The sequence below is a fragment of the Ochotona princeps genome, chromosome 24 (genome assembly GCF_030435755.1).
Source record: "Ochotona princeps isolate mOchPri1 chromosome 24, mOchPri1.hap1, whole genome shotgun sequence".
NCBI classification, from domain to species: Eukaryota; Metazoa; Chordata; class Mammalia; order Lagomorpha; family Ochotonidae; genus Ochotona; species Ochotona princeps.
This window is the reverse complement of record NC_080855.1, coordinates 6,157,166-6,169,851: the sequence shown is the minus strand read 5'-3', so window position 1 is coordinate 6,169,851 and position 12,686 is coordinate 6,157,166. Positions and strand designations below refer to the sequence as shown.

General features: G+C 55.4%; 1 protein-coding gene across 1 annotated transcript in view; it reads left to right on the top strand.

Moving 5' to 3' along the window:
• The first annotated feature begins 9,496 nt into the window (after positions 1–9,496).
• Positions 9,497–12,686, top strand: part of SDK1 (sidekick cell adhesion molecule 1) — an 880,998-nt gene continuing 877,808 nt past the window's right edge. Inside the window, exon 1 of the mRNA XM_058680763.1 lies at positions 9,497–9,816. Within this exon, the coding sequence (XP_058536746.1) occupies positions 9,621–9,816 (196 nt within the window). The 5' untranslated portion in view covers positions 9,497–9,620. The remainder of the gene's footprint in view (positions 9,817–12,686) is intronic.

Sequence of the window (12,686 nt, the reverse complement as noted above, 5' to 3'; positions counted from 1 at the left end):
CCCTTGTTGGGGCCCGTCTACCAGTGCTGCAAGGAAATCTAGTAACATGGGGCCCCTGGATTCCCCTCAAGTCTTCCCCACCTTCCTTGATGTACCCTTCATTCTGCCAACCACCGCATTCCAGACTTGTGCGAGCTTGTAGCTGTACCTCTCCAGCTCCTTCCAGAGGCAATGACCGCACTGTTGCAATCACAGCCAGACCTCCTAGCCCTGGCCAGCAAAGCTCACGGCTGCACACAGTGTTCCCCCGGTGCTGGCTGGGCCCTCCACCACATGGCTACCCGCAGAGCTCCCAAGCAGCCAGAGAGAGCCTGCAGCCTTTCCTCACGCATGTTTCTATTAAACCTCATGCCCCCGGCCTGTGCTTTGCACAGTGGGTAGCAGATTTATGGAAATGGCACAGACTTCAAAATACAAATTGCTTCAGAAACGAATCAGACAACTTCATGGTTGAGAGACCCATAATGGGTTATTATGGCAAACTGGGATGTGTGTGCCGTCCATGTCTTGCTTTCCTGGCTGACATCGGCAGACACAGCTATGTCGGACTAGACAGTTACGCAAGCTCCTTATCGCTCCAAAAGCTTGCGACACTCTCGCCTCTCACCAAACGTCCTTCAGTGTGGCAGTCCTGGAGTGAAGCCAGCTGGGCCAGGGTCCTGCTCAGTGACAGTGTTCTATGGGATGAGAAGTGGGTAGAAGAAAGGGAAAGCGAGGGAAGGCCAGGGAGCAGCATCATTCCTGGAAACCTCAAGCGTCACTCAGTACAGCTGCCAAGGTCTGTTCACCTGCACCTGGGGAGACAGCTGCTAGTGACACTCACATTTAAAACGTGACCTTTCAGAGGTTGGTATGATGGTTCAATTGGCTAATCCGCCACCTGCAGGTACCAGGAACCCATATGGGTGCCGGTTCCTGTCCTGCATATTCCACTTCCCATCCAGCTCTCTGTGGCCTGGGAAAGCAGTGGAGGACAGCCCACAGTCTTGCGATCTTGCACCTGTCTGGGAGACGTGGAAGAAGCTCCTGGCTTCGGATCTGCTGAGCTACTGCCATGGTGGCCATTTGGGAAATGAACCAGTGGATGGAAGATCTTTCTATTTGTCCTTCTCTCTGTAAATCTGCCTTTCTGATAAAATAAACTCTTCCAAACATTTTACTTTTGTACCATTGACTTCTTATTTACTACAAAATGAAATGTGGTTATCTTAGAATTCTTAGGAGCACAGAAAAATTGTCAAGAAAACATTTACCTGCAATTCTGTACCGGAACAGCCACCGTTAACACCTGGGCGTGTTTTCTTTCTGATTTCTTTGCTCTTCAGAAAAAAGTCGTGAGTAACACACAGATGTGTTCACCTGTCGCCTGTGATGTTCAGACATCCCATGCTTTGCAAGAGAAAGGACCAGAAATTCTTGCTGTTCCTTTAACGCTATCTTGACCATTTTCCCATGCAACTAAAAATTCTTTAACAACATACACAGGATTGCGTTGTAACATTCCAGGAAGCAGCAGAGCCATAAAGTGGAATGATTTGTCCTCCTGTTGCCACCACTCAGGCAGCTGTGCCTGTGTTCTCAGCTATTTTAAGGCTGTCCTCATGGCTGCTGAAATAGACTTTTGGCCCAGAGGATTGTTCACGCTTGAGACTTTTCCTTCATATACCCATATGTATGTCTGCATATTATCTATCATCTATATAATTTAACAAACTACTCCTCACAAGCCTCGTGTGGCTCTGTCATCTACTTCTTTTACTCAGAAACTTTTCAAAATGGTGACACGAATCAGCTCTCAGAACCACTCCCTAGCCAAAGACACGGAGAAGCAAAAGCCAAAAACTGCACACAAAATCCTCCGTTTTTTCACCCAGGATCTAAGCCCTGCAAGTGAGGGGGAAACAGGAACAGTTAGCAAATGGAGCGAAAGGGCAATAACCTAAAAAACCCACCACCCAGCAGGAGTCCTAGGAGAACAGGGAATGACAGAGCCACATGCTAAGGGCAGGCATGTCACATGTTCTACACGCACGCGACAAGAGGAACCGTGTCCACATGGCCAAAAGGCTCCTTGCTGTCACTGTGCTCAGAGTGCCATGACTCAGTGCCGTGGACAGGGCAGCTCGAACGCCAGGCGTGGATTTTCTCCGAAATATGGAGGATGGAGCTCCAACACGAAGGTGTGGGCAGGACAGCTTGCTGGGCGTGGGGACAGCGTCTCCTCCCTGTGTCCTTACACGGCCATCCCTCCGGGCCGTCCGAGTCATGGTCTCCTGACAAGTACGTGGTCAGTTTGCATTGGGGCCATCCTAGTGATCTCCTTAAAGGTCCCTGTCTTCAAATACAAGAGCGTCCTGGGGTTTGTGCGATTTGGGGGCTGAAGCCCAGGGGTTCTGGGGAAGACACGGTTCCACCCATAGCCCTCGGCTCCTGGAAGCAATGGTGGTGTGGGGGTCTCTGGTTTGTAATCAGGATTCCCTCTGCTTCCAAGGCAGGGAGCCGGCCTCCTGCTAAGGCGCCTTCCTCCAGGTGTTCCAGGAGTCCTCGGGGAGTCTCTCCGACAGACTGGGCTTGCAGGAATGGCGGCAGCAGCTCCTCTCCTGCCCCCAGTTTCCACACGGAGGGGCAGATCTGAGGCCCACTGACTCTGGCATCTGAACTGCCCTTGGTGACTTACCTGCAAACTAGAGGCTGTGTGACAGCCAAGGCCAAGTCGGAAGGGGCTGTGCAGGTTCCAGATACGCCCTCCTGGAGACCTCCTCTGGGAATCCAGCTGCCACCGCTAAGGTAGCTCAAGCCACTGGGCGCCCTCCTGGAGACCTCCTCTGGGAATCCAGCTGCCACCGCTAAGGTAGCTCAAGCCACTGGGCGCCCTCCTGGAGACTTCCTCTGGGAATCCAGCTGCCACCGCTAAGGTAGCTCAAGCCACTGGGCGCCCTCCTGGAGACCTCCTCTGGGAATCCAGCTGCCACCGCTAAGGTAGCTCAAGCCACTGGGCGCCCTCCTGGAGACCTCCTCTGGGAATCCAGCTGCCACCGCTAAGGTAGCTCAAGCCACTGGGGGCCCTTCTGGAGACTTCCTCTGGGAATCCAGCTGCCACCGCTAAGGTAGCTCAAGCCACTGGGCGCCCTCCTGGAGACCTCCTCTGGGAATCCAGCTGCCACCGCTAAGGTAGCTCAAGCCACTGGGCGCCCTCCTGGAGACTTCCTCTGGGAATCCAGCTGCCACCGCTAAGGTAGCTCAAGCCACTGGGGGCCCTCCTGGAGACCTCCTCTGGGAATCCAGCTGCCACCGCTAAGGTAGCTCAAGCCACTGGGAAAAGCCGCATAGACGCACTCTGGCTAACCGTCCCCCTTGTGCCCCACCCAGTCATCCCAGCTCAGATACGTGACAAGTTCCAGGTGCTCCCATCCTCAGCGGTTTCCCTTCTGTGCCCCTGTGGACTTTCGAACCCCTAGAACCTTGAGACATGGGATGTTTCCTACCACACACCGGTTGGGCTTCTGCTTTACTCCAGGTTATTTGGCTAGTGAACACAGGAGCTGGCCCATCACCCCGATCTCACACGGTGCCATCAGAACTCCGTCTTTGCCACAGCTGTTTTAACAGCACCTGTCACGCTGCTCGGGGCCCAGGGGAGGCAGGGTGGCATCCGAATGTGGCTTCACGGTTCACAGTGAGGCTGAACGGGTGTGTGCTGCCATGAGCCTGGGCACAATGCAACCTAAGTGGGGAACTTCTCTATATGGAATGCCCTTGACCAGGAGGAAGGGCACAGAAGCACTGGGTGCCCCTACAGGGGCAGCACTCCAGCTGTGGGCATCTGTGTGTGCACCATTCTCAGTGGGATTCAAGTTGGCTTTCTTTGAGTTTACCTAAAACTTCCTCTTTACAACAAGGTGCTCTTTAAAATCTCCTCTGGCAAGTTTTTGTCATGCAGTGTGTACAATCTTTGCCAGTCTCCCCTCTCTCACTGGCAGATGTAACTTCAGCTCCAAGCCCCACCCCTCGCTGGCTGGGCGGAGGAGCTGAGCCTCAGGAAGTGGGAAAGCATGAGCCTCACTGCAGGGATTGTTGTGACGATTAAAAGGCTTATGTGACAATCAGGTGGATGGGAGTCTGTTGAGTCCCTTGCTAAAGTCTCCCCCAACCCCTGCTTTCTCCAAACACCTCAAGCCATATGCCTTTTGCTCTACCCTAAAGGTTGCCAAATCCCCTCTTCCCTCATGTTCAGCAGGTAGGCCAGTGATTTGAGAGAGAAGAACACATCAGGCATCTCTCGATTTCCCCTGCCGGCTGGCTCACCCACCTGCTGTCCTCCACTTCCCGAGTCTAAATCCCTGTGCACAGACATGCCCAGAGGTCAGGCCCCTGAGCCGTTGATCACTACCTGGGTTCTCCTATCAGCAGGAAGCAAACTGGCCTCAATTCCATAACCATCTCACCATTTTCTGCAGCACCTTCGTGCTAAATGGTTTGAAAACATCCTCTCTACTGGTTGCTGATTTCCTGGAGCTGCCTCCGGCTCCCTCCCGACTACTGTTCTAGGGTCTAGTAGGACATTCTTGTTGCTCAATCTAGAGGTCACTTAGTTCTAAATTCCCTCTGCACACTGGGTGCAGATGCCTGGAAGTTGTTTCCTATGCTCCTGCTGCAGTACTGCACCCAAATAGTGGATGCCCTGCAGACATGGGTTCAAAGCCGGACCTCCTGCCAGCCCTGGGCCCCCACCTGCACTGTGTTCCCCTGTGGTGGAAACCAGACGGGCATTCCCTCACTTTCTGAGCCAGACAACAGGGCGCTGTCTGGGTTCCTCCCTTTGTTAGCTGCAGCCCCTTGGTCTGCCGCCTCTGGCCCTGGTGGCCGTGCTTGCCTATTGAAAGGGCTGCATGGTCTCCTAGCTCCAGTCTTGTCCAATCCCCATCCAGGGCTTGGCCTGCATCGTTTTTCAGCAAATGCTTTGATACATCCCTTTTGGTGAAAGCCCTCTTGGTTCTCCAGTGTTCTCAAGCTGTGTTTGAAACTCCAGGCTTTGCAGGGGTTGTTCCCTCTGCCTGGAGCAGCCTTTCTGCTATTGGCATCTTGTCCACCCCTACCTGCCCACCAGGTCTCCATTTAGACCTTCCTTCTGGAGAACACACTCCCTGACTCCTTCCAGGGTTCCCTCCAGTTGCTTTTCATGCAATTACTGCATTGGAGATTTCTCCCCTGCCTATCCCTGGGGTTGGTGCAAATCAAGAGTTTGAATAGCAAGGACAGGAGGCATGACTTGGAGCTTGTGGGTGACAGAATCACCCGGACGCCTTGTGAAGCCACAGCTCTCAGCTCCCACCCGACTCTCTGATCCGCGGTGGGATGCTGCCCAGGGGAGGCGGTGGGTTGATTCCCCATCTCTCCACTAACTGGAACACTAAGCTGCCTAGAGGTGAGAGACAGAGATGCGTTCAGAGAAACCAGAAGTTTGGTGAATTTCTGTACCCCTCTTTTTCATGGCTTCCTTCATCACGGGTTTATGAAATGTTTGCTTCTGGAAATGTGTTCAGGAAATGAGGGGGGCTCTAAGGGAAGCAGAGCATGAGCCCCGAGCCCCCGTAGGACTCAGAGGCAGCACCTGGAGGCTCATTACTGGGTTGCCAAGCAACAGAACAAAGGTGAGGCTGAGGCTGGGCTGAGCAGTTGGCAGGGATCTGTGAGTGAGTGACTGAGGTGTCCAGAGGGGACGTGACCCTGGAGGTGGCTGCCAGGTATGCTGGTGTGGACTGGTGGGGCGGGGTTCGCACCCCCAAGGGTGTAGCGTCCCCAGTGGGTAGACTGTTATTGCTTGGCCTCTGATGATGGGGGATTATTTTTCTCAGAAGCCACGAGAACCCATGGGGGAACGCTTCCAAATGAGGTATGGGTAAGAAATGGCTTGTTTCTGCTCAACATCTGCTTTTCAGAAATAAGCTTTATGAGTTTATTTTCATTAGAACACATACACTTGGAAATTTAAAAGGCTCATAGTTCCATGTCCCCTGAAGGAAATCCTGTATGAATTTGACATCCATTTTTTTAAAAAATAGGATTATCCTATGCAGACTTGCTCAGACTTTCTCAGGAAGTGCTTGCCTCTACACAGCGGATATTTCTGCATCAGTGCCTCTAACTGTACTTCCTTCCCAAATAGTCATTACATTTTGTGTATGAGCCTGTCTTCATTTGTTGCTAGTAGCAATGCTGCCACCGACAACCTCATGCCTTTGAGATGGAATGGTTGAATGGAAGACAATTTCTGGTTAAAATTTAACAGCTCCAGCATGACTGTTTAATGGATATATTCGTCAAGAACACATGCATGTGCCCCTCCACAAAGCCCCTTGCACGCTGGCCATTGTCTTGGCACACTTTTGGTTAGAGTATCACCTTTTTGTTTTGGATCCATTTCTTTGTATTTCTTCAAACCTTTCTTTTCCTTTGCATTTCTTTAAGATGCTTATTATCCTATATATATATAAATACACACACACACACTTTTAAGTAAAAGCTACCCACACGGAGAAGCATTACTGCTTTCTCGAGTTGTCCCTTCCACGGTGCCATAGAGACACTTCTGATATTTAATTTGTATACACAGTTGAATTGTTGACACTGCAGGAAGCTCCGTGCGTTCTGTTTAAAACTGAAAAATAAAATTCAAATTCTATCACTTTTAGAAGTTTCCTTTTTATCTCATGGCCCAGAAGAAGAGGGAGGAGGAAATTCAGAGGAAAGCAAAAACAGAAATGAAAGCAGAGAGCAAGATAAGAGAACACAAAAGAGGGCTACATTCAGCACACTTGAGTTCCTAAGACACCGAAGGGATTAATTAGATGAGTGACCCAACCCTCAGCGTACGTAGGGATCACCTGCAGATCTGTCCAGTGCAGACGGTGATTCAGGAAGTCCAGGCCGCCTGGGGTAGAGGGTCCCCGTGCCCACAGTGGGAGGAGCAGGCCACACCCGTGGGCCCGCTGACCAGTCCAATTCCACTGGCATTACTATTGCTTTTGAAAACTCTCCCATCTCTTTAATGCCACGGAGAGAATCCTGACTGCCTGCTCTGGAGAGAGGGAGCTGACCAGTTTCCATGGTCATCCCAGGACTGTCCAGGATGTGCGTGGTGTCACCTGCTTAGGCCTTGTTGGAGGGCCCGGTATAGTTACACTCAGCTGGGACTGTGGTGTAGCAGGTAAGCCATGTTCAATGCAGCTTTGAGGTCCAGTTGCTCTGCTTCGGATGCAACTCCCTGCCATTGCACCTGGCAAAGCATCAGAAAACAAAGCAGCCCTTGGCTCCCTGCCTTCCCCACGGAGGTCCCAGCTCCTGGCTTCAGCCTGGCCCAGCCCAGGCCACTGCGGCCATCTGGGGAGTGAACCGGCCGACTCAGGTGCAGTCTCCCTGCCTTTTTCCATTCAAGTAGAATAAAAAAAAATAGCTTAGAGAGTGATCGGTCTTTTGGACAGAAGCACTCTGTGTGCTGGAATTTTCTTTCTTTATTTTAAGAAGGAACAGCTGCCGTGTGAACGTCCCCTCCAGGCCTCCTCCCAGGAATGACCTGAGGAACCTCGGACGAGGGGCTCAGGAGAGACAGTCTGGCCCTGGCCTTATTAACACAGTTGCTCCGCATACGTTGAACTTCCTTGGCTTGCCTCCTCCAACTGCGGAACGGAGATGCTAACGCTGCCCTGCTTCCCGGGAAGAAGCTGGAATAAGAATTTCCCAGAGGGGTCCCTGGACCTGCTCTAGCAACGGTGATGTCATCCATCAGCTCAACACCTCCCCTGCACCGCCTGGGCTTTCCAATCTCCAAGCAAGTTTCCACAATGCTTTCTGCTAACTACAGAATCCATCACAGGCTCTGGGCATTTGCAGGGTCGTGAAGCCAAGAAGTTGCCTGAACCCCGTCGGGGTGGGATGTGGGCTCCAGCTCCCACTGGAGAGCAAAGTCCTACTGGGCCGTTTGGGACGAGCAGGACCACGCAGGCACAAGGAAGGGGAAGGAAGCCAGCATTTATGGAGTGAGTTAACTCACTCACTGGCAACCATCCAAGAGAGGGGAACTGTTCCCAACTGTGCAGTCACTGGGAGGGGCAGGGCCCAGACCTCAAAGCCCCCACCCTCTCCAGGGCAGCACAGGGATCCCGACCCGGCTCCCCAGCTAAGCCGAGGGAGAGCAGGGAGGGGGCTCCTGACCTTGGGCTGGTGTAAGCCTTCAGAGCAAGTGCCTGATGCTGCTTTTTCCTCCCTGGGCTCTTAGAAAACCCAGCAAGTTGGAAGAAGTTCAGGGTTGCGGCACGAGACAGACGTTCCAGCCATGCCCCAGTTGCACCCACAGGTCTTGGGACTCAGTTTCCCCACGTTCGTCCAGTAAGAGTTAATACAGATAAGGGCGGATGCGCGGCCCAGGGCTGAGCCGGCACCCCACAGGCTCAGGACCGACTCCCTACTCTCCCGCCTGGGGTCCTTTCAGGCTGAGACAGGGCGGACAGGGCGGACATGTCCACACCAGGTCCGGCAGCCTCGGTGCACAGCGCTGGGCGCACAGCCTGTGCCCTGGCCTCCCACACCCGGTGATCTCACCCAGTCCCCTTCAGGTCCCCCCTCCCCACCCCCGGGGCTCCTCCGGGCCAACTCCCAGCCGCGTCACACACACTGGGTGTGACCTTCCAGCCCTGGTCCCCCAGACGCTGGCTGCCCGCTCCAGGGCGCGTGGTCCACCCACCGACTCGCTGATGCTTCCCACATGCTGGCCGCCCTGGCACACCCCGACTCCAGCCCCGCCCAGCCCCGGCGGGCGGCGGCCTGCGGCTGGGACCCCCTCCCGCACCCCCAGGACACCCCTGGACACCCCTGGACACGCGTGACCTTGGCCGCCGCTCCCGAGCCACGTCCACGGCTCCGAACAGGCGGCGGGGCCGCAGCCGCACCCCCACGGGGCCCCCTGCGGTTAGCCAGGCGGAGCACCCGCTGTGCGTGCCGGCCACACGCTGCCGGTCCCCCGGGGCGCGCCGCACCTGCGCGGGCATCACGCACCTGAGCGGCCGGCGCGCGGGGCCGGTCCGGGCGGGGCCGCCTGCAGTCCCCGCCGCGGGTCCCTAGGGGGCGCAGGCGGCGCGGGAAGCCGGCCGGGCGCAGCGCCGCGGCTGCCGGCGCCAAATTGCAGGCGGGCGGGCGCGGCGAGTTTGAAAACAAGCGAGGGCCGCGGGGGCGGGCCCCGGGCGCGGAGCCGCCTCCCGCGGCCAATCAGCGGCGGGCGGCGGGCGCGGAGCCGCCTCCCGCGGCCAATCAGCGGCGGGCGGCGGGCGCGGGCGGCGCGTGCGGCCCGGCTGTGAATGGGGAGCGGCGGCGGCCGAGGGCGAGAGCCGGCGCGCGGGCGGGCGCGCTTTCTCCTCAGCGCCGGGCGGCGGCTGCTCCGCGCCCCGCAGACCCCGGCGGGCGGCGCGGTGGCCTCGCCCGCGCGCAGTGCGCTCGCCGTGCCCCCGGCTGACAACTTCTCCTCGCCGGAGCCCTCCCGCTCCGTCCTCCTGCTGCCCACCCCGCCGGGACGCCGCCCCTCAGCGCCCCGGCGCCGCGGACACCGGGGGCCCGTCCGGCCGCTCGCCATGGCCCGGGGCGGTGGGCGGCCGCGGGGGTCGTGGCGGGGCCCCTGCCTCGGCCGCCGGCGTCCGGAGCCCCGCGTCCCCGGCCGAGACGCCGCGAGCGGCGGGCGCCGGGCTTGGGCAAAGTTGAGCGGGGGCCGCGGCCGCTGGGCGCTGCTGGCGCTGCTCCAGCTGCACTGGCTGCGGGCGCTGGCGCAAGGTAAGGCGCGGGCCGGGCCGGGGCGGGCGCGGGGTGGACGCGGGGTGGACGCGGGGTGGGCGCGGGGGCGCCGGGCTGCTGCCGCCGCTGCTGCGCGCGGCCCCGGAGCCTGCAAAGTTGAGGCGGCCTTCCGAGCCCGAGCCGCCGGCCTGGGGGCGCGCCCGCGGCAGGTGCAGCCGAGACCCCTGCCCGCGCGCCGTGGAGCAAAAAAACTTTGCGTGTGGCTCGGCTCCGCCGCCCAGGGACCCCCGGCCGCGGGAGTGTGGGCACGGGCTCTCCCGCGCCTGCAGCCTCGCAGCCTTTGCGCCGCAGCTGGCCGCTCCAGCCCCCGAAACGCGTGCCTTTTCGGATGAGGCTTGGCCGCCGGGTTGGCCGGGCTCTGCTTGGCTGTTGGCCGCGCTGGGAAAACGCACTTGGGCTTGGTGTTCATCAGCTGTGCCCTGGAGCCCTGAGGGCGGAGGGCGGGACCGCCTGCAACTCCAGCTAGCTGTGTGGGGCGTCACGTGCGGGTGGCAGCGCAGGAGGCGAGCGGACCGGCGTGGGGAAGCCACGGGTTCTGGACTAGTTACAGAATGTTCTCTGGGCTGCGGCTCGTGCCCGGGTGGGTCCTGTCAGCTTTTTACTACAGTAAAAAACGGCCCGGCGTCTGCCTCCTGCCGTGCTAGAAGCGTTTCCATTTCGCTTCTCCATGCGTCTTGGATTTCTCAGTGTGGAAGCAATGTGTAAAAATGGGATCCGCAGATTGCCACAGAGGGCAGCTTTAAGTGCGGAAGTCTACCTCCGTTGGCATCACCTTTGAAATAGAAATGGTGTTTAATACTGATTTTTTTTAAAGTGACTTGCACTTTGTGGTAAGATCTGTGCACTTGTGTGCTAGAAGGTTCGTGCACATCTCGCTGCCGGGAGACGGGGCCAGTGGCCTTGTTTGGAAGTGTGTTCCGTGAATGTAAAGTTTTGATCATCTGCGCTTTGAGGACTCTTGAAAGTAATGTGGTTTTATAGCTGAAGGATTAATGACGATAACGTTAATTAAGAAAATACGAAGGTAGCAGAAGCGCCTTGTTAGGGAAGCATATTCTTCGCCAGTAGAAACGTTGCTACCTGTTTTACATTTACATGGTTTATGAACGAGTACAGGTCTTTTTGTGTAAAATTTCAGATAGGTTGTCACAAATTTTAAATTCATTGGCAGGTTTCTGTTCTCCGTGCTCTGTGAAATGTGTAATATATCCATCATTTTTTATATCATATTGAAAATTCATATTACAGAGGAGATGTCATCATTTGACAATAGCTCATGCATCTTGAAAATGAAAATTCTGGTGCTGCTGTAGAGGTTTCTGGGGGGATGACGAGTCTGTTACTTGCACAGGAATGTGGTCTCTTGGATCTTATTAGAGGCGATGTAATAGCCTAAGTGAGATGGTTACTGCTGAGTAGGAACTGGCCGTAAGCACCGCGTCGTTACTTTGTAGCTAGGGGAACATGTTACTCATTTCTGTCTAAGTGTTTTCTTCTAGTGTTACATTGTAAGAGTAGGCTTGGTCATATCAACCTGGGACACATTATGGGAAACATTACAAAAGAGTGTGCAATTGACCCTGAAGCCATTTCAGATTTTACAAGCTAACTTTTTCCTGTCCTGGTTAAATGCTCTTCTGCTGGTGTGTATTTGACTTCACTGGATGCCGGAAAATCCGTCTCTGTAGGATCTGCCAGGCAGGTGGCTGTGCGTGGGTACTTGGGTTTAGAAGGGTGGGTCCTCAGCTTGGGGAGCATGTGGCTTGACACACACACAACCTGTTGCAGGCACGTTGATTCTAATACGTCCCTGGACACATCAGTGATTGCACTTGTATTTGTCACTCCCAGAGGGATAGCATTGTTCTGGTCAGTACGCAGTTACTTGCTCACTTAGTCCAGCAGTTCTCAAACTTGGTACTCTCCCTCTCCCCTTTTCCCTTTAATACTCCCCTTGGGGCAGGAATTTGGTAACTGCTGTGGAAGACCACCTCCTTCTGTTACTGCTTGAGCTGCTGCTTGCTTGGTGGGTGTGAGATATGCTGCAGTTGAAGAACCACTGGTTTATGTCGCCTTGTTTATCCTCCTCCCAGTCTTGCTGATTTCCCCCTGAAATCTCTAACTTGGGTGCTCTGGACTGTCGCGGGAGCCCCAACTCTGTTCAGTGGATTTGCGGTTTGACCTGGGCTCCGGGGAGCCAGACTCACCTGTGATTCACAAGTTTAGTCAAGAGCTGTGTGACTTACTTAGGAGTGCTCTGTATCCCTGTGTGGATAGTGCGTTCTAGAGCTCCTTATCCCGGTGCAGACGATGGGTTCTAGAGCTCCGTATCCCTGTGCGGACGGTGGGTTCTAGAGCTCTGTATCCCTGTGTGGATGGTGGGTTCTAGAGCTGCTTGGCTCTTAGGAGTGCTCCTTATCCCTGTGTGGATGGTGGGTTCTAGAGCTGCTTGGCTGTTACTTCGGAGTGCTCCATATCCCTGTGCGGATGGTGGGTTCTAGTGCTCCTTATCCATGTGCAGATGATGAATTCTAGAGCTGCTTGACTGTTACTTAGGAGTGTTCCTTATCCCTGTGTGGATGGTGGGTTCTAGAGCTACTTATCCCTGTGTGGATGGTGGGTTCTAGAGCTGCTTTGCTGTTACGTAGAAGTGTTCCTTATCCCTGTGCAGGGTTCTAGTGTTCCTTATCCCTGTGTGGATGGTGGGTTCTAGAGCTACTTATCCTTGTGTGGATGGTGGGTTCTAGAACTGCTTGGCTGTTACTTAGGAGTGCTCCTTATCCATGTGCAGGGTTCGAGTCTGGAGTATGCATCATGATTGCCAGTGAAATTTTAAGAATAAGTAAAAA